General features: G+C 43.7%; 1 protein-coding gene across 3 annotated transcripts in view; it reads left to right on the top strand.

Annotated features, from left to right (window-relative positions):
- LOC124553680 (histone acetyltransferase KAT2A) overlaps positions 1-22568 on the top strand; it is a 327182-nt gene that overhangs the window by 273385 nt on the left and 31229 nt on the right. For all 3 annotated transcript variants that reach the window (XM_047127565.1, XM_047127567.1, XM_047127566.1), the window contains 2 exons: positions 5452-5672; positions 12940-13100. In XM_047127565.1, the coding sequence (XP_046983521.1) occupies positions 5452-5672; positions 12940-13100 (382 nt within the window). The remainder of the gene's footprint in view (positions 1-5451; positions 5673-12939; positions 13101-22568) is intronic.

Below are 22568 nucleotides of genomic sequence, written 5' to 3'. Positions count from 1 at the left end.
CTTTCCCCATCTCTTTATTCCTCTCCAGCAGGCACCAACTCCTTCACTCTTTTCCTAGCACTGTTCTGTCACTGTCAACTATGTTCCACTGCCACTCTGTCCCCGTCTTTCTCCCACAGTGCCATTGTCTCCTTCACTGTTTCTATACCACAACCACTGTCTACTATCATCGACTATTTATTATTTTTCCGTCTCTTTTTCCCACTGCCACCTTCTCCTTCTTTCTCAGCATAAAAAGTACACAAGTGATCAAATGTATCCGGACACCCCCAAAAACGTACGTTTTTCAAATTAGGTGCATTGTGCTGCCACCTACTGCCAGGTACTCCACATCAGCGACGTCTGTAGTCATTAGACATCATGAGAGACCACAATGGGGTGCTCCGTGGATCTCACGGACTTCGAAAGTGGTCATACATCTCTGTGTGAGATTTCCACACTCCTAAACATCCCTAGGTCCCCTGTTTTCAATGTGATACTGAAGTAAAAATGTGAAGGGGCGCGCGCACACACACACACACACACACACACACACACACACACACACACACACACACCAAAAGCATACAGGCTGACCTCGTCTGTTGACTGACAGAGACCGCCGACAGTTGAAGAGGGTCATAATGTGTAATAAGCAGACATCTATCCAGACCATCACACTGGAATTCCAGACTCCATCAGGATCCACTGCAAGTACTATGACAGTTCAACAGGAGGTGAGAAAACTTGGATTTCACAGTCGAGCAGCTGCTCATAAGCCACACATCGCACTGGTAAATGCCAAATAACGCCTCGCTTATAGTAAGGAGCATAAACATTGGATGATTGAACAGTGGAAAAACATTGTGTGGAGTGACGAATCACGGTACACAATGTGGCGATCCAATGGCAGGGAGCGAGGTGGCGCAGTGGTTAGCACACTGGACTCGCATTCGGGAGGACGACGGTTCAATCCCGTCTCCGGCCATCCTGATTTAGGTTTTCCGTGATTTCCCTAAATCGTTTCAGGCAAATGCCGGGATGGTTCCTTTGAAAGGGCACGGCCGATTTCCTTCCCCATCCTTCCCTAACCCGAGCTTGCGCTCCGTCTCTAACGACCTCGTTGTCGACGGGACGTTAAACACCACTAACCTAACCTCCAATGGCAGGGTGTGAGCATGGCAAATGCCTGGTGAATGTCATCTGTCATTGTGTGTAGTGCCAACAGTAAGCTTCGGAGGTGGTGACGTTACGGTGTGGTCGTGTTTTTCATGGAGGGGGCTTGTTGCCCTTGTTGTTTTACGTGGCACTATCACAGCACAGGCCTACATTGATGTTTAGAGCACCTTGTTGGTTCCCACTGTTGAAGAGCAGTTCGGGGATGGCGATTGCATCTTTCAACACGATCAAGCACCTGTTCATAATGCATGGCCTGTGGCAGAGTGGTTACATGACAATAACATCCCTGTACTGCACCTGAATCCTATAGAACATCTTTGGAATGTTTTGGAACACCGACTTTGTGCCAGGCCTCGCCGACCGACATCAACACCTCTCCTCAGTGCAGTGCTCTGTAAAGAATGATCTGCCATTCGCCAAGATACCTTCCAGCACCTGATTGAATGTATGCCTGCGAGAGTGGAAGCTGTCATCAAGGGTAAGGGTGGGCTAACTCCATATTGAATTCCAGCATTACCAATGAAGGGTGCGACGAACTTGTAAGTCATTTTCAGCCAGGTGTCTCGATACTTTTGATCACATAGTGTACATACATACTCCACAAAGATGGACCAAATCCACAATTTTGATTATATGGCAAAGACATTTAGCACCATGCCTTGCATGAAATCAGCACGTTTACTTTTAAGGGCCTTGGATTATAACTTCTCTTGTAAGGAATTTAAAACTTTTATTTTCTCAGAAACTATTCAAGAGATTTCTACGAAATTATATTATACAACTACAAGAAATGTGTGTAGAATGTCACTAAAACTACAATTTTTGCATAAGCACCTTCATTTTCCCCTTCATATTCTGGACAATGTTAGCAATGAGCTTGGTGAACTCTTCCACCAAGAGATCCTTACCATGAAGTATATCTATCAGTGATACTAGAACCATTCGATTGCGATCAATTACTGGTTGTTTTTGTTTAAATAGATGGATGAGACATCATACAAAAGTAAAGCACACTCATTCCATTTCCACAAATAAATTGATTTAAAACTATGTAATACATCAACATTTGTAATGATAATTACTGTATTGATGGTATTATATATGTGACATTCTGACTAATATTATGACTGTTTTAATATTTTTGAGTAAATTTTGGGCTGTGTGCACCTTACTGTGGTTATGTTAATGTTTGGCACATAGTGAAAATAAAATTGAATTTTTTTTATTATTATTTTGTATCTCAGAAACTGGTTTCACCTCTGAATTTAGTACCTTAAAATCAAGTAAATCTATCTACTTGTCCACCCAGTTAGCTGTGCAGTCTTAACAGACTGCTTCCCGGGCAGGAAGGCGTACCGGTCCCTGGCACGAATCCACCCGGTGGATTTGTGCCAAGGTCTGGTGTGCCGGCCGCCTGTGGGATGGTTTTTAAGGTGGTTTTCCATCTGCTTTGGCAAATGTGGACTGGTTCCCCTTATTCTGCCTCTGTTACACTATGTCGGTGATTGCTGCACAAACACTATCTCCACGTACGTGTACACCATAATTACCATGCAAACTTTGGGTCTACACTCATCTGATGTGGGACTGCTGTAGCCTGCTGTGAGTTGTGAACCACTGAGGGCAACAGCGGGGACGAAGCCTGCGTCGTTTCTAGACCCCAGTTCCATACAATGCAATACAATACAAGTCTATGTACTTAGAAACTAGTTGCAGAAAATAGCTTAAATGTGTTGACTAGTGTACAGTTTGTGACATAAGTTTACTTTTCCATAATTCAGTTCAGCATCTCCTCATGAGTTACACAATCGACCCATCAGCGTTCTTCTGGAACAAAACATTTCAAAAGCTTATATTCTGTTTTGCCAGAACTGTTTATCTCCCAGGTTTCATTTCCCTAGAAGGCTAAAAACCAGACAAAAACCTCCGGAAAGACTAAACACATTTAAATTTATGTTCAAATTTCTCTTTTTCACAACTCCTTTTCTCACAATTGCTGGCCTGCATGTTATATTCTGCCAGTTATTCTGCTACCCAAATCTTATAACTTAATTGCTATCTTTGACAAAATTACAATGTTATCAGCAAACTTCAAAGTTTTTATTTTATCTCTCTGAACTTTAATACATATTCCAAACATTTTCTCAGTTTCCTTTACTGCTTGCTCACTGTACAGATTGAATAACATCAGGGATAGGCTACAACCCTGCCTCACTCCCTTCCCAACCACTGCTTCCCTTTCATGTCCTTTGACTCATATGACTGCAGTCTGGTTTCTTTACAAATTGTAAATAACCTTTTGCTCTCTGTATTTTAATATAATAGGTATACGAGGGTTGTTGAATAAGTAATGCCCCACATTTTCTTCTCAGGGCATATTTATTGTTAAGAGCCAGAATTTTGGTGATAATATACATCAACATGTGTTGTTTACATCCTATTTTTCTATGCAGTCTCAATCACGTCCTATGGCCGTATGGCAACATTGTGGAAGAGCATGTATTCGCTGCTGGTAAAAGCTCTTGTACTATAGGCGTAGCCATGTTTTCAATGCATGACTGAGACTCTCATCATCTTGAAAGTGTTCTCCATAGATAACAATTAAGCAGCCCAAAGAGATGGAAGTCCGAGGGTGCCAGGTCTGGACTGTAGGGTGGATGAGACAATGATGTCCAACCCAATTTGATGATGTGTTCCCGGGTTCTCAGACTTACACTCCTGGAAATGGAAAAAAGAACACATTGAAACCGGTGTGTCAGACCCACCATACTTGCTCCGGACACTGCGAGAGGGCTGTACAAGCAATGATCACACGCACGGCACAGCAGACACACCAGGAACCGCGGTGTTGGCCGTCGAATGGCACTAGCTGCGCAGCATTTGTGCACCGCCGCCGTCAGTGTCAGCCAGTTTGCCGTGGCATACGGAGCTCCATCGCAGTCTTTAACACTGGTAGCATGCCGCGACAGCGTGGACGTGAACCGTATGTGCAGTTGACGGACTTTGAGCGAGGGCGTATAGTGGGCATGCGGGAGGCCGGGTGGACGTACCGCCGAATTGCTCAACACGTGGGGCGTGAGGTCTCCACAGTACATCGATGTTGTCGCCAGTGGTCGGCGGAAGGTGCACGTGCCCGTCGACCTGGGACCGGACCGCAGCGACGCACGGATGCACGCCAAGACCGTAGGATCCTACGCAGTGCCGTAGGGGACCGCACCGCCACTTCCCAGCAAATTAGGGACACTGTTGCTCCTGGGGTATCGGCGAGGACCATTCGCAACCGTCTCCATGAAGCTGGGCTACGGTCCCGCACACCGTTAGGCCGTCTTCCGCTCACGCCCCAACATCGTGCAGCCCGCCTCCAGTGGTGTCGCGATAGGTGTGAATGGAGGGACGAATGGAGACGTGTCGTCTTCAGCGATGAGAGTCGCTTCTGCCTTGGTGCCAATGATGGTCGTATGCGTGTTTGGCGCCGTGCAGGTGAGCGCCACAATCAGGACTGCATACGACCAAGGCACACAGGGCCAACACCCGGCATCATGGTGTGGGGAGCGATCTCCTACACTGGCCGTACACCACTGGTGATCGTCGAGGGGACACTGAATAGTGCACGGTACATCCAAACCGTCATCGAACCCATCGTTCTACCATTCCTAGACCGGCAAGGGAACTTGCTGTTCCAACAGGACAATGCACGTCCGCATGTATCCCGTGCCACCCAACGTGCTCTAGAAGGTGTAAGTCAACTACCCTGGCCAGCAAGATCTCCGGATCTGTCCCCCATTGAGCATGTTTGGGACTGGATGAAGCGTCGTCTCACGCGGTCTGCACGTCCAGCACGAACGCTGGTCCAACTGAGGCGCCAGGTGGAAATGGCATGGCAAGCCGTTCCACAGGACTACATCCAGCATCTCTACGATCGTCTCCATGGGAGAATAGCAGCCTGCATTGCTGCGAAAGGTGGATATACACTGTACTAGTGCCGACATTGTGCATGCTCTGTTGCCTGTGTCTATGTGCCTGTGGTTCTGTCAGTGTGATCATGTGATGTATCTGACCCCAGGAATGTGTCAATAAAGTTTCCTCTTCCTGGGACAATAAATTCACGGTGTTCTTATTTCAATTTCCAGGAGTGTATTATTGGCTATGTATATTATTGGCTTTTTTAAAAAATGTGTGATATTACTTACTGAATGTCCCTCGTAATTATATAATTTAAGGTCAATCAGGACAATACGCCGCATGTTCCAACCTGTTGTTTGGCAACATACACTGAGCTGCTCTGTTCTGCAGCAAGCACAAGACGCTGGCTCTGATCAAGGACAACCGGCCCATCGGCGGCATCTGCTTCCGCATGTTCCCCGCACAGGGCTTCACGGAGATCGTGTTTTGCGCCGTCACCAGCAACGAGCAGGTCAAGGGCTACGGCACGCACCTCATGAACCACCTCAAGGACTACCACACTGGCCTCGGAATCCTGCACTTCCTCACTTTTGCTGACGAGTTTGCGATTGGTAAGTATCGGTACAAGTAGCAATGTAGTATTAAATTGCTGCACAGTGTCTAAAAGCACTCTGTTCAAAAATGGTTCAAATGGCTCTGAGCACTATGGGACTTAACATCTCAGGTCATCAGTCCTCTAGAACTTAGAACTACTTAAACCTAACTAACCTAAGGACATCACACACACCCATGCCCGAGGCAGGATTCGAACCTGCGACCGTAGTGTTCGCGCGGTTCCAGACTGAAGCGCCTAGAACCACTCAGCCACAAGCGGCCGGCAAAAAAGCACTCTGTCTGATCATCGATGATCGGCTTGTGCTGAAAAGTGTTTTGAGGTATTTGCTATGATACTAACTTTTTACCTCAAACACACACAGGTATCCAGTTGGGATTAAGGGCAACAGAAACATTCCATACGCCTAGATTTTCAGAACGCTTTTGACGCAATGCCTCACTGCGCACTGTTAACAGAGGTCCGAGCTTTTGGAATAGCTTCTCACAAACGTGAGTGGCTTGAAGAACCCAGTACATTATTCTGGAGGGTGAGTGTTTGCCAGAGGCAAAGGCATCGTGAGGAGTGCCCCAGGAAAGTGTGATAGGACCACTCTTGTTCTTTTTATACATAAACAGTGAGGTGGATATGGTAAGCAGAAGTCTCCGACTGCTTGCTATTGATGCGTGCAGGGCAGTGTTGCTGTGGAGTGGCTGTAGAAGGATACAGGATGACTTGGATAGACTTTCCATGTGGTGTGATTAATGGCAGCTTGCTCTGAAGGTGCAAGAACTTATGAGTGGGAAAAACAATGGTGTAATGTTTGAATGCAGTATTATTGGGGTAGTGGTGCACTGTTTAACAAAATCATGCCTATTAAATAGCTAGGCATAAATACTTGTTTTGTAAATAAAACTGCCGTTTCCTGCTGCTACTTGATTTATTTATCCCATACGCATTTTGCCTTATCGTATTCTAAGGCATCAACAGTCAGATGATTTGCTGATCTCCGTTTCCTCACATCTGATCTGGAGGTCGCATTACCACTTTTATTACTGCCACACAACTTTGTGTTCTGACCTCCTTCACACTGGTCACCATGTTTCTCATTCTTTTTTGTGGTGTGCTATTCTTCTTTTGCCACATGATGTAACTATTTCGCCGTACACTGCTTTTCACAACGTAAAGGTACCGTAGGGAACCTTTGCTAGTAGACCTGTAGTCTCAGCTGTACTCCAAGTCTTCCAAGCCAATACGTTTGCATCAGGAAAAGCTTCAAGGCCACCATAATCTGTAGGATTCTCCCTTACAACAGCCAAGGTCAGCCATGTATTGCCTCCAAACACAACAGAAACATCACACGTGAACTGCATTCTCAGTGCACGGAAGACATTTCGACCACCAATAAGCTGCTGCTTATTGAATTGCCCAGCGAGGTCAGTGTCTGTTGCCTTCAAAGACTTGTACACAGAAACACTGCACCGCCAACGGTGTCGATAACCACGTCACAGAGGCATTCAGAGGTACGTTAACACAAGTGAATGTACGTCTGCAATGGTCGTCATCGTTGGTGGCACAGTGTTTCTGTGTACAAGTCTTTGAAGGCAATAGACATTGACCTTGCTGGGCAATTCAATAAGCAGCAGCTTATTGGTGGTCGAAATGTCTTCCGTGCACTGAGAATGCAGTTCACGTGTGATGTTTCTGCTGTGTTTGGAGCCAGTACATGGCTGACCTTGGCTGTTGTATGGGGGAATCATGCAGATTATGATGGCAATATTTATGTTGTGAAAAGTAGTGTCTGGAAAAATACACTCCTGGAAATTGAAATAAGAACACCGTGAATTCATTGTCCCAGGAAGGGGAAACTTTATTGACACATTCCTGGGGTCAGATACATCACATGATCACACTGACAGAACCACAGGCACATAGACACAGGCAACAGAGCATGCACAATGTCGGCACTAGTACAGTGTATATCCACCTTTCGCAACAATGCAGGCTGCTATTCTCCCATGGAGACGATCGTAGAGATGCTGGATGTAGTCCTGTGGAACGGCTTGCCATGCCATTTCCACCTGGCGCCTCAGTTGGACCAGCGTTCGTGCTGGACGTGCAGACCGCGTGAGACGACGCTTCATCCAGTCCCAAACATGCTCAATGGGGGACAGATCCGGAGAACTTGCTGGCCAGGGTAGTTGACTTACACCTTCTAGAGCACGTTGGGTGGCACGGGATACATGCGGACGTGCATTGTCCTGTTGGAACAGCAAGTTCCCTTGCCGGTCTAGGAATGGTAGAACGATGGGTTCGATGACGGTTTGGATGTACCGTGCCCTATTCAGTGTCCCCTCGACGATCACCAGTGGTGTACGGCCAGTGTAGGAGATCGCTCCCCACACCATGATGCCGGGTGTTGGCCCTGTGTGCCTCGGTCGTATGCAGTCCTGATTGTGGCGCTCACCTGCACGGCGCCAAACACGCATACGACCATCATTGGCACCAAGACAGAAGCGACTCTCATCGCTGAAGACGACACGTCTCCATTCGTCCCTCCATTCACACCTGTCGCGACACCACTGGAGGCGGGCTGCACGATGTTGGGGCGTGAGCGGAAGACGGCCTAACGGTGTGCGGGACCGTAGCCCAGCTTCATGGAGACGGTTGCGAATGGTCCTCGCCGATACCCCAGGAGCAACAGTGTCCCTAATTTGCTGGGAAGTGGCGGTGCGGTCCCCTACGGCACTGCGTAGGATCCTACGGTCTTGGCGTGCATCCGTGCGTCGCTGTGGTCCGGTCCCAGGTCGACGGGCACGTGCACCTTCCGCCGACCACTGGCGACAACATCGATGTACTGTGGAGACCTCACGCCCCACGTGTTGAGCAATTCGGCGGTACGTCCACCCGGCCTCCCGCATGCCCACTATACGCCCTCGCTCAAAGTCCGTCAACTGCACATACGGTTCACGTCCACGCTGTCGCGGCATGCTACCAGTGTTAAAGACTGCGATGGAGCTCCGTATGCCACGGCAAACTGGCTGACTGACACTGACGGTGGCGGTGCACAAATGCTGCGCAGCTAGCGCCATTCGACGGCCAACACCGCGGTTCCTGGTGTGTCCGCTGTGCCGTGCGTGTGATCATTGCTTGTACAGCCCTCTCGCAGTGTCCGGAGCAAGTATGGTGGGTCTGACACACCGGTGTCAATGTGTTCTTTTTTCCATTTCCAGGAGTGTAGTTATATCGAGTGGCAAAAGAACAATAGCATACCACAGAAAAGAATGAGAAACGTGGTGAACAGTGTGAAGAAGGTCAGAACGCAAAGTTGTGCTTGTACGGCAGTAATGAAAGTGATAATGCGACCTCCAGACAAGATGTGAGGAAATGCAGATCAGCAAATCATTCCACTGATGATGCCTTAGAACAAGATAAGGCGAAATGCATATGGGATAGATAAATTAAGCAGCAGCAGGAATAGGTAGTTTTATTTACAAAACAAGTATTTATATGCTTGCTGCAGAGGATGGCCACACAAACAAACTTGTTATCTAGTCATAACACTGCAAAGTGGAAGGTGAATGGTTGATGTTGATTTATTGTGAGAGTTTTAGGAAACTGTAGCTCTTGTACAAAGGAGATGATGTACAGAACACCATTCCTGAGTACTGCTTAAGTTTGTGGGATCCCCACCAGGTCAGATTAAAGGAACACGATTAAGAAATTCAGAGGTAGATTTGCTGCTGGTAAGTTCAATCAACATGTCAGTATTATGAAAATGTTCCGTGAACTCAAATGAAGGGAAGTAGACATTATTTTTGCAAACCACTACTGATAAAGTTTAGAGAACTGACTTTTGCATCAGGCTGTACAATGATTGTAAAGCCACGAACATACATCTGACGTAGGGACCACGAAGACAAGGCAAGAGAAATAGGGCTCATAAGAATTTTATAGATAGTCATTTTTTCCTAACTCCATTTACAAGTGGAACATGAAGGGAATGTTTAGCAGTAGTACAAGGTACCCTCCACCACACACCATATTGTAGCTTGTGGAGTATATATGTAGATGTAGATCATTGGAGGGGTGGGGGTTACAATAAGTGAATAGCAATAGCAAGCAGGATACAGTAAAAGCAGATAATGTCCAGGGGGAAATTTTGTGGGGGGAACCAGATTATGAGTTGAGATTATTTAATCAACAGATATTGAAATTCTTAAATTACATCCTACAATATCACTCTTTTCAAGCGATATTGGAGTGAAGTGTACCCTACCATACTGAGATCTCCATGGAATATCAGGGGTGCAGAATAATGGCTTCAGCATTCTTTATAGTTGAAAAAGAAGAATGTAGTGATTGCTTTCAATTACATTTTTATGGATGTTTACACAAGTGACTTAAATTGCAGCTTTGCACTACATTCATCAGAGTGCAGAGCATGAAAATAATATTAATTGTATGACTCAAGAATTCCTGCCAAAAAATTTGTAACTGATGATGAAGAATACATGTGTATTTACATGAAACTGGAGTGAGCATGCTATAAATTATTCAGTTACAACTGGGCAGTGTGATTTTTATTGAGGTCCAATACACTGGTTGTTTATCTGGCAGTGTCACTTATCTGTGTACTTGTTCAGGGTGTAGAACACATTTTAAAAAGTTTTGCACACAGTCCACTTAAGTTTACTCATCGTGCTGGCCAAGAGTTACCAATTCTTCACATGTCTGTCCGGTGCCTTTAGCGGTGATGTTTGTGTTTCAAGCCGTACAGGATTCAATGGGTACAAGCCCTCTTTGGTGGTGATATAGAACATATAGAGTTTTGTGAATTTGTTCTGGATGTGAAAATGGAAAATAAAATTTCCTTTCACATTTAGTGTCCAGTAATGAGGCCAAGTTCCATGTAAGTGGAAAAGTGGACTGACACAACACAAGGATATGATGAACACAAATGCCCCACACCATATTTGACTATAAGGGAGACACTCTGAAGCTCCGTGTGTGTTGTGCCATTTGTGCTTTGCATAAAAGACAGTTACAAGAATCATGTACCTGATTATGGCACAATTGCAAGAACAAACTGAAAATTTCATTTTTCATCAGGGCAGAGCACCACCACACTGGCTCTTGTATGTGAGAGCTTTTCTAAACAATGAGTTGTTTCAGCAATGGATCTGTACAGTGTGCAGTTCTGGCATGTTACGACCATCACGAACTAATAGTTCAGATTCATGATCGGGTTCCCTCCCACAGTCATCAGCACATTCTCATTTGGACAGATTTCTTTGGCATTCCTCCATGCATAGAAAATTTGGTCTCAGACATCTGTTGCGCTCACAGAAAGTGTTTTTTGGAAGATTCTGCATTTGTGCCACCTCTTCCAACAATGTTGGGTGTACTGTAACACTGCATAGCAACAGCAGTGACTGTAGCATTCCAGACACATTCACAAAAGTATGAGATGGTATGATGGTACTTGTCAACTGTCTGTCATGTGCCCGATGGAGGGCACATTGAACATTTACGAGGGTTATTCCAAAAGTAAGGTCCGATTCGCCGTAACTATTGAAATTTGGCGCCAATGACAAAACACGCATGCGCGCCGACTCCCGGCAAGCCTTGCGCGTCAAACGCCGCCATTCACTTTGTTACTGTTGCTGAGTGTAGTTCACAGTGTCACTTTACAATGTTTAAGACAATTGATCAGCCCGCCAATTGTGAAGTAAGGGCAGTGATACGGTTTTTGTCTGCAAGAAACAATTCAGCGGCGGAAATCCATCGGCAGATTACTGAAGTGTACGGTCCTAACATAATGAGCGACAGTAAAGTGCGCAAGTGGGTGCGAGCTTTTAATGAAGGACGGGATAATGTGCACGATGAACCACGGTGTGGCCGACCATCAGTGATTTCAGACGATTTGGTCAATGCGGTTGACAAAAAAATTCGTGAAGATCGCCGTTTCACTATTACAGACGTAGACATGCATTTTCCGAATGTGAGTAGAACAACTTTGTACAGAATTGTGTCTGAACATTTGAAGTTCCACAAATTGTGTGCCCGTTGGGTTCCCAGGCTGCTTACTGAGCCCCAACGAATGAAAAGAATGGCTTTTGCTCTTGATTTTTTGGAGCGATATCATAAGGAAGGTGACAGTCTTTTAGACAATGTTGTCACAGGGGATGAGACATGGGTTTCTCACATCACTCCAGAGTCTAAACGTCAGTCAATGCAATGGCGTCACACGTCATCGCCAGTCAAGGTCAAGGCAAAGCAGACAATCTCAACACGTAAGGTTATGGCGACTGTGTTCTGGGATAGACGTGGAGTATTGTTAGTCGACTTTATGGAGAGAGGAACAACGATTAATAAAGCCGCCTACTGCGCTACCCTGACTAAACTTCGACGTGCAATCCAGAATAAGCGACGTGGTCTTTTGTCGTCTGGAATCTTGTTGTTGCATGACAATGCCAGACCCCACACTGCAAATGAAACGCAAGCTCTGATCAAGAAATTTGGATGGGAACAGATGGACCATCCTCCTTACAGTCCGGACCTGGCGCCAAGTGATTTCCACCTATTCCGTTACTTAAAGGAGTTTCTCGGCGGCAAGCGCTTCGACACAGATGATGAAGTGAAAGAAGCAGTTAAGGACTGGTTATCGTCACAGGCGGCCGATTTCTATAACATGGGCATTCAAAAGCTTGTTGAACGATGTGACAAATGTTTAAATAAGTATGGAAGTTATGTAGAAAAATAGATAAAGATGTAAGGAATGTAAATAAAACAATTGTTTTGAAAAAACATTTTAGTTTTGATTTTTTTTTTATAACCGGACCTTACTTTTGGAATAACCCTCGTATTAAGGGCAAGTGTGGTACTAAAGGTAATTGTAAAAAGAACCCTGAGGTTCTATGTTCATGCATGTAAAAGGTGTAAATTTGTGCAGCTCCTTTGAATATTAAACATTGTAAACCTTGGAATTAGTTAAAATTCACCCCAAGTTTCTGTTTTCATTAATGTAGAGGATATGGTCTTGCAAAATTGGTTGAATCTTTTTGAAGCCTTGTATAAAGATATGTGTGGTGATTATTTGATAAAGTAATTAATCCTTGTTCTAAACATGTATCAAGTTGGAATGAAAAAAGCTAATGATCATATTTTTAACTTTGTACCTCAATATTCTTGATGACTCCCTCATGAATTGTAACTGATTGTGTCACATTCCTTGTCAGCTATATGTTTTTACATTATTGTTTAAAGCTCACATTTTTTCGCAGGATACTTTAAGAAGCAAGGCTTCAGTAAGGACATAAAGATGAACCGGGCGCAGTACCAGGGCTACATCAAGGACTACGAGGGTGCGACCCTGATGCATTGCGAGCTCAACCCCAAGATCGCGTACACCGAGTTCTCCGCTGTTGTACGGCGGCAAAAGGAGGTTGGTCTTGTGATGTTTACTGGCTCTTGTGGTCACCTTTGGATGGTGGATTCATTGCTGTTGTTTTAAGAGCTGACAAAGATTTGGATCACGGTTTTGTATTTAGTTCGATGATTTTCCGGACAATGCTATAATAAGCCATACTTAACTTGAATGCTTCATTACTACACAGTTAAGTGGAAAAATCAGCAAACTTTTCTCACTCAGTTCGTGTAACGTGTTTGTGCTCCCCAAAAGTGACAAACATTAATAACATCTCTGCTGTTGCCACTGGAATGATGAATTTTCAGTCCTGTAGAAAGAAAGAGCAGCTAAAAAAAAGGCGTCATTCCACATAACTACAAAATAATGAAATACTCATGACTGGAGTGTCAAAAGCTCTATCAGGTTGTTTGCCTGCAGTTGATGCTTCTGTCTATGGGGGAGGGGGGGTGGGGGGGGGGGGGGAGATGCAGCAAGTAAATCTGGGAGGATTGATTATTCGAGCAGTGCTGGGAGCTGTCAGTTGCTACCAAAATAAATCTTCATACACATCTGCAACTCCCAAGTGAGACAGTTCATTTCTAGCTAAAAAGAACGTCTTGTGAAATGCTGACTGTTGCCAGAAACTGAAGCTTTGAATCAAGAACTGCCCTCCAACATTGAGAAATGTGTCGCAAGCAATAACAATGAGCTATATTTGTACATATTTTCAGTTATGGTGTCTTGTTTCTGCAAAGAAAATATACTGCTTATCTTGTGGATAAGAATAATTATTGCTAATATTTTACAGCAAAATTTTTATTATAATTTCAGTCCAAACATCATTCATCTACTTCTGTTAAGTATTTCCAGTGGATCTAGAAATAAATAAGAGACTTAATTGTTTAACTAAGAACTTTTTGTTTTGAGATACACTATGTAATAAAAAGTATCCGGACACTTGGCTAAAAATGACTTAAAATTTCGTGGCATCCTCCTTTGGTAATGCTGGAATTCAATAAGGTGTTGGCTCACCCTTAGCCTTGATGACAGCTTCCTCTCTTGCAGGCATACGTTCAATCAGGTGCTGGAGGGTTTCTTGGGGAATGGCAGCCCATTCTTCATGCAGTGCTGCACTGAGGAGAGGTATCGATGTCGGTCAGTGAGGCCTGGCACTAAGTCAGCATTCCAAAACATCTCAAAGGTGTTCATAGGATTCGGGTCAGGACTCTGTGCAGGCCAGTACATTACAGGGACGTTATTGTCCTGTAACCACTCTGCCACAGGCCGTGCATTACGAACAGGTGCTCGATAATGTTGAAAGATGCAATTGCCATCACTGAATTGCTCTTCAACAGTGGGAAGCAAGAAAGTGCTTAAAACATCAATGTAGGCCTGTGCTGTGATAGTGCTATGAAAACAACAAGGGGTGCAAGCCCTCTCCATGCAAAACACAACCACACCATAACACCACCACCTCCAAATTTTACTGTTGGCATTACACACGGTGACAGATGACGTTCACCGGACATTCGTCGTACCCACACCCCGCCATCGGATCACTACCTTGTGTACCATGATTCGTCACACCAGACGTTTCTCGACTGTTCAGTCGTCCAATGTTTACGCTCCTTACACCAAGCGAGGCGTTATTTGGGATTTACCGGTGCGATGTGCGGCTTATGTGCAGCCGCTTGACCATGAAATCCAAGTTTTCTCACCTTCCGCCTAACTGTCATAGTACTTGCAGTGGATCCTGATACAGTTTGGAATTCCTGTGTGACGGTGTGGATAGATGTCTGCCTATCACACATTACGACCCTCTTCAACTGTCGGCAATCTCTGTCAGTCAACGGACGAGGTCGGCCTGTACGCTTTTGTGCTGTACGTGTCCCTTGATGTTTCCACTTCTCTGTCACATTGGAAACAGTGGAGCTAGGGATGTTTAGGAGTGTGGAAATATCACATACAGATGTGTGACACAAGTGACACCCAATCACCTGACCACATTCAAATTCCATGGGATCTGCAGAGTGCCCCATTCTGCTCTCTCACGATGTCAGTGACTACTGAGGTCGCTGATATGGAACACCTGACAGTTTCTGGCAGCACAGTGTACCTAATATGAAAAACGTATGTTTTTGGGGATGTCCGGATACTTTGGATCATGTAGTGTATTTGTAATTCCTGCAATATACTTGGTGACCCTCCTAAGAGCCAATTTTCACTGGTGTTTTGGCAAATATTTGCCAATTCATTTCATTTTGTAGCTGGATTCAGTACAAACAAGTTCTGCTCATCAAGTCTTTCATGTAACCACCAATATTGACTGAAAGCATCAGTTTAAAAAAATGTCATGTGACTAGGGCCTCCTGTCGAGTAGACTGTTTGCCAGGTGCAAGTCTTTCTATTTTACGTCACTTCGGCGACCTGCGCGTCGATGGGGATGGAATGATGATGATTATGACAACACAACACCAAGTCGCTGCGTGACGAAAATCTCCGACCCAGCTGGGAATCGAACCCGGGCCCTTAGAATTGTCATTCTGTCGTGCTGGCCACTCAGCTACTGGGGCGGACAAAGCAGCAGTTTATTCCCCATTAGAAATAAAATTATTTTTAAAGTGGGATTTTGTATGCCCGTTTGATAGAGCAGTCCCAAATTAGCCTGGTGCGACATTTGTAACAATATAATGAAAAGGATAGTCGCTACTCACTATAAAGTGGAGATGCTGAGTTGCAGAAAGGCAGAACAAAAAGACTGTCGGAAAGTTAGCCTTTAGTGAAAAAGGCCTTTGTAAAAAATAGACAACATAAATACACACATGCAAACGCAGCTCACACACACGACCACAGTGTCTGGCAGCTGGAGGCAGCCTCTGAGTTGTGTGTGCATGTGTGTATGTTATCTATTTTTTACAAAGGCCTTGTTGGCCGAAAGCTAACTTTCTAACAGTCTTTTTGTTGTGCCTTTCTGTGACTCAGCATCTCTGCTTTATGGTGAGTAGCAGCTATCCTTTTCATTGTATTGTTACATTCCATTCTGGATTTTCTAGTGTGATATTTGTTTTATTGGTATGTGTTCACAGGAACAGTAAAACACAAAGAGTAGCCAGTACAATAACAGTGACTGGGGAGAAATGTTCCATGATAGTAGCAGTCTGTATAGGCCGTGGGTTCAAAAATTTTTGCACAGTTAATGCACGCGAGAAACTTTCCAAAATTTTATTCTGATAGTTCTGCATTCTCTCACCATGCTGTAGTTGAATGTGCTGGTCCCACTGTCATGGTCTTGATTGTATAAGGGAGGGGTATGGTGGAGGAATTCATTCCACAGTTACTAAACGTATTTGTTTTAGAGATTGCTTTATGAATATTAATGCTCCATTTTCAGTGTAAACAATTCATTTATGGGTATAAAAGTACTATGCACTAGCCGGTCAAAACAATTCCCCATCTGTAGTATTATCAAAGAAAGCATATATACTTTCTCTTAGTAAATTCATTAATACTGAGAGTTGAATTTTCTATTTTATTCACAGATTCTTTGTGAATTCCTGCTTTCGCCTCTTAACATCACAGTATTCATCTGGAAGAGGTATTATTAACTGAAACAACTGGAATAGCATTTCTTTTGCTTTTTCACTTTACCGTCTGTTCATATTACCTCCCACAATATAAACTGTTCATGTATTACAACACTTCAACATCCTGGCTGATCGATGACACCTTACACAGGTTCTTGCTGAACTTGTACTCATAAGTAACTTGTAGGAACACGTCCCATCAAAAAGCTCTTGACACTGACTCAAAGATAACACAATAAAAAAAGTACGTTGCAGAGATTAATTTGAGTTAGTATAAAATAATTTAATATTTTTGTGTACTTGTTACATTAACTCAAATTATAAAGTGTTTATTCTGTATTGTAATTAAAAAATGTAAATAAAAAAAAGCTAGTAGGACCTAGTTGGTTTCAGGATGAGACAGCATCACACAGATAGTTGATAATGTATGCAGTCCTTACTTCAGAAGCAAATCTATAACGATTTGTTAGAATTTTGCATACAAAAATAACAAATTGGACTTATCCATACCATGCCATGATAAAAATGAAGAGACTGATACTAGCTGAAAGAAACACCTATACTGTAGATATTTATTTTACTTTTATGGCCTCATTAGACCACTACAATCATCAATTTGCCAATCATGTTCTTCGATAATTGTGTGTTTCATTCCTTCTGAATATCTTTTCATTTGTTATGATCTTTTGTATGTTTCGTCATCTGTAAATGCACTTCTTACTGTGTTTTGTTTGTCTTTTTTCGGTTTACGTCTTATTTTCTGGTTTATCAGTTTCCTGATTTAATTTGCTCGATCCATCATACTTGTTTCATATTACAGAGTTTGTCTATAATTTTTGTGACCTAATGATGTGGCCTACGAAAGAAATCCTTAGCCTTTCGTGTAGCGTCTGAACAGGTTCCCTTTATACTACTTCATTTGGCACGCTCCTCCACTGTCCTTTTTGATACATTTTTTTTAATTTATATATGTTCTAGCTGTTGTTCTCTCTTCCTTTTTAGGATTTCATCATTTTTTTTTTCTCTGGGTGACGAGAAAGTGTTTCACTTCGTATGCTACCTTTGGCTGAACCACCATGTAGTAATGTTTTCATTCTGTTTTGATTGTTAGACATCTTTTTTGGTTGTGCACCATGCTGGTTTTTGAGCCTTTATAATTTTACTAGCTCTTTCTTGCCAAGCAAGTTCTTTTTGTTCAAAGTGTATGTTAAAATTTCTCCCAAGTATTTAAACTTTTACACTAGTTTCACTTTTTTTGTTTTTTTACTGTTATGTAATGAGTGTAGGTCTGTTACTGTCATCTTGTTCATCAAATTATATCTGGAGTCTTATTTTTGTGTTATATTTTGGATTTCTGGCTGCGTCTATATTACTAGCTAGTAACTCTAAGTTGTCTGTGAATCCTAAGCAGTTTAAGTTATTTGATGAAAAAAATGCAGTTAAAAACATTTTTGCTCAATCTCAAGCTCATACAATGTTACACCTCTAGATCTAGTTTCCCAGTGCATTTCATTGTTTCATCCGGTGTGTGGTAGATGTCCTTTGTACATTCAAAAACGTCAGTTAGCAATGATATGGTGGAGTGATTGTAAGAGCACACCACAGCTACAATTTGCAGAATCAGCCCATCTTGATCATGCAGTCCATAACCACTTCTGCCTTGTTCGGTTTGAACCTGGTTCACAATCTTCCATTCATGTTTGGGTGGATGGAATCCTTGTATCTGCATGGAAGAGTTCTTGGATAGATATTTCTTGGCTACTGATGTCTTCTCCCACTGTATTTTTCATGAGTGTTTGACACTGAAACAGGGTTATTAGCTGTGCACCATGACAGTTTCCTAGATTTTGAGCGCTATTGTTGTGCTTGTGGAATATCTCAATGACGGTACCTGAGGATCCTTCTGAATGTTGTCTCAGACCTTCTACATCTACATCTACATCTACATCTACATCCATACTCCGCAAGCCACCTGATGGTGTGTGGCAGAGGGTACCCTGAGTACCTCTATCGGTTCTCCCTTCTATTCCAGTCTTGTATTATTTGTCGAAAGAAGGATTGTCGGTACGCTTCTGTGTGGGCTCTAATCTCTCTGATTTTGTCCTCATGGTCTCTTCGCGAAATATACGTAGGAGGGAGCAATATACTGCTTGACTCTTCGGTGAAGGTATGTTCTCGAAACTTTAACAAAAGCCCGTACAGAGCTACCGAGTGTCTCTCCTGCAGAGTCTTCCACTGGAGTTTATCTATCATCTCCGTAACGCTTTCGCGATTATTAAATGATCCTGTAATGAAGAGCGCTGCTCTCCGTTGGATCTTCTCTATCTCTTCTATCAATCCTATCTGGTACGGATCCCTCACTGTTGAGCAGTATTCAAGCAGTGGGCGAACAAGTGTACTGTAACCTACTTCCTTTGTTTTCAGATTGCATTTCCTTAGGATTCTTCCAATGAATCTCAGTGTGGCATCTGCTTTACCGACGATCAACTTTATATGATCATTCCATTTTAAATCACTCCTAATGCGTACTCCCAGATAATTTATGGAATTAACTGCTTCCAGTTGCTGACCTGCTATTTTGTAGCTAAATGATATGGGATCTGTCTTTCTGCGTATTCGCAGCACATTACACTTGTGTACATTGAGATTCAATTGCCATTCCCTACACCATGAGTCAATTCGCTGCAGATCCTCCTGCATTTCAGTACAATTTTCCATTGTTACAACCACTCGATACACCACAGCAGCATCTGCAAAAAGCGTCAGTGAACTTCCGATGTCATCCACAAGGTCATTTATCTATATTGTGAATAGCAACGGTCCTACGACACTCCCCTGCACATCTGAAATCACTACTACTTCGGAAGACTTCTCTCCATTGAGAATGACATGCTGCGTTCTGTTATCTAGGAACTCTTGAATCCAATCACACAATTGGTCTGATAGTCCATATGCTCTTACTTTGTTCATTAAATGACTGTGGGGAACCGTATCGAACGCCTTGCGGAAGTCAAGAAACACGGTATCTACCTGGGAACCCGTGTCTATGACCCACTGAGTCTTGTGGACGAATAGCGCGAGCTGGGTTTCACACGACCGTCTTTTTCGAAACCCGTGCTGATTCCTACAGAGTAGATTTCTAGTCTCCAGAAAAGTCATTATACTCGAACATAATACGTGTTCCAAAATTCTACAACTGATCGATGTTAGAGATATAGGTCTATAGTTCTGCACATCTGTTTGACGTCCCTTCTTGAAAATGGGGATGACCTGTGCCCTTTTCCAATCCTTTGGAATGCTACGCTCTTCTAGAGACCTACGGTACACCGCTGCAAGAAGGGGGGCAAGTTCCTTCGCGTACTCTGTGTAAAATCGAACTGGTATCCCATCAGGTCCAGCGGCCTTTTCTCTTTTGAGCAATTTTAATTGTTTCTCTATCCCTCTGTCGTCTATTTCGATATCTACCATTTTGTCATCTGTGCGACAATCTAGAGAAGGAACTACAGTGCAGTCTTCCTCTGTGAAACAGCTTTGGAAAAAGACATTTAGTATTTCGGCCTTTAGTCTGTCATCCTCTGTTTCAGTACCATTTTGGTCACAGAGTGTCTGGACATTTTGTTTTGATCCACCTACTGTTTTGACATAAGACCAAAATTTCTTAGGTTTTCTGCCAAGTCAGTACATAGAACTTTACTTTCAAATTCATTGAACGCCTCTCGCATAGCCCTCCTCACACTACATTTCGCTTTGCGTAATTTTTGTTTGTCTGCAAGGCTTTGGCTATGTTTATGTTTGCTGTGAAGTTCCTTTTGCTTCCGCAGCAGTTTTCTAACTCGGTTGTTGTACCACAGTGGCTCTTTTCCATCTCTTACGATCTTGCTTGGCACATACTCATCTAACGCATATTGTACGATGTTTTTGAACTTTGTCCACTGATCCTCAACACTATCTGTACTTGAGACAAAACTTTTGTGTTGAGCCGTCAGGTACTCTGTAATCTGCTTTTTGTCACTTTTGCTGAACAGAAAAATCTTCCTACTTTTTTTAATATTTCTATTTACGGCTGAAATCATCGATGCTCTAACCGCTTTATGATCGCTGATTCCCTGTTCTGCGTTAACTGTTTCAAATAGTTCGGGTCTGTTTGTCACCAGAAGGTCTAATATGTTACCACCACGAGTTGGTTCTCTGTTTAACTGCTCAAGGTAGTTTTCGGATAAAGCACTTAAAAAAATTTCACTGGATTCTTTGTCCCTGCCACCCGTTGTGAACGTTTGAGTCTCCCAGTCTATATCCGGCAAATTAAAATCTCCACCCAGAACTATAACATGGTGGGGAAATCTACTCGAAATATTTTCCAGATCATCCATCAGGAGAGCTTCTGATATTCTTAGAGCTGGAGGTGGGATATTACTGAGAACAGGAAGCAATAGGGTGTTGTTCTCCGAATACAACCCCGCAGTTATTCACATTGTCTAATTGAGTTACACATCTATCTTCTTAGTGTGACCACTGTTGATCCAAGATGAACAGCAGAATTCAGCAACAGAGTATGATAGGGCTAGGGGTGTGGATCTTAAAACATCTGCATTAGCTCCCCATGAGGAACCAGAAAGTATTTGACGAATGTTATTTGAGAAATATTAAATGAATTCACAATTGCTAATAAGGACAAACATCGGCTGTAGAATGAAATGACGATAATGAAAATTTGTGCCGGACCAGGACTCGAACCCGGATTTCCCACATTTCACGAGCGGCCGCCTTACCTTTCGGCGATGTGCACAACTCATGGCCACATCCAAACTTCCATATGTCTTCACCTACGCGTCTATGACCTGTACTCGTACATCCATTGTGTATATTCCCGTACAGGTCAGACGTACTCAAAAGTCGCTTGCCCGGTAATGGCAGGTAAATACGATATTGCAGTGCGTGTATTCATCTGCTGATACCGGGCAAGCGACTTTCAAGTACAGCGTCTGACCTGTACGGGAATATACATATCGGACATAAGAGTCCAGGTCGTAGACGCATAGGTGAAGACATACGGAAGTTTGGGTGTGGCCGTGTCTCGTGCACGGATAGCCAATTGGTAAGGCGACCGCTCGCGAACTGCGGGAAACCTGGGTTCGAGTCCTGGTCCGGCACAAATTTTCATTGTCGTCATTCCATTCTACAGCCGAGGTTTGTCCTTATTAGCAATTGTGAATTCATTTCCTGTATCGCATAACGGCTGTAGTCACTGCAGTGCATTCATGCGTGTTCGAAGGAACTTTGCATTGTAATCAGAATAGTGTAGGCCCTTCAATATTGTATTATTTGAGAGATGCTGCTTGTTAGTAAGAACTGTGTCTAGTGTCATTTTGGTGTGCTATATTACAGCAAGACTTGGCCTCTGAATCTGATGTCTCATTTGTAATTTCCATGTCTGCTGCTTAGCTAAAATGCAGATATAACTGAAACTTCCTGGCAGATTAAAACTGTGTGCTAGACCGAGACTCGAACTCGGGACCTTTGCCTTTCGTGGGCAAGTGCTCTACCAACTGAGCTACCCAAGCACGACTCACACCCTGTCCTCACAGCTTTACTTCTGCCAGTACCTCGTCTCCTACCTTCCAAACTTTACTGAAGCTCTTCTGCAAACTTCGCAGAACTAGCACTCCTGAAACAAAGGATACGAGGTACTGGCAGAAGTAAAGCTGTGAGGACGGGGCATGAGTCGTACTTGGGTAGCTCAGTTAGTAGACCACTTGCCCGCGATAGGCAAATGTCCTGAGTTTGAGTCTCGGTCCGGCACACAGTTTTAATCTCCTAGGAAGTTTCGTATCAGGGCACACTCTGCTGCAGAGTGAAAATCTCATTCTGCAGATATAATTGTTTTCTGGTGATAGGTGGAGTCACCATATCCAAGGCTTCC

The sequence above is a fragment of the Schistocerca americana genome, chromosome 11 (genome assembly GCF_021461395.2).
Source record: "Schistocerca americana isolate TAMUIC-IGC-003095 chromosome 11, iqSchAmer2.1, whole genome shotgun sequence".
In the NCBI taxonomy this organism is placed as follows: Eukaryota; Metazoa; Arthropoda; class Insecta; order Orthoptera; family Acrididae; genus Schistocerca; species Schistocerca americana.
This window is presented reverse-complemented; position numbering and strand designations above follow the sequence as displayed.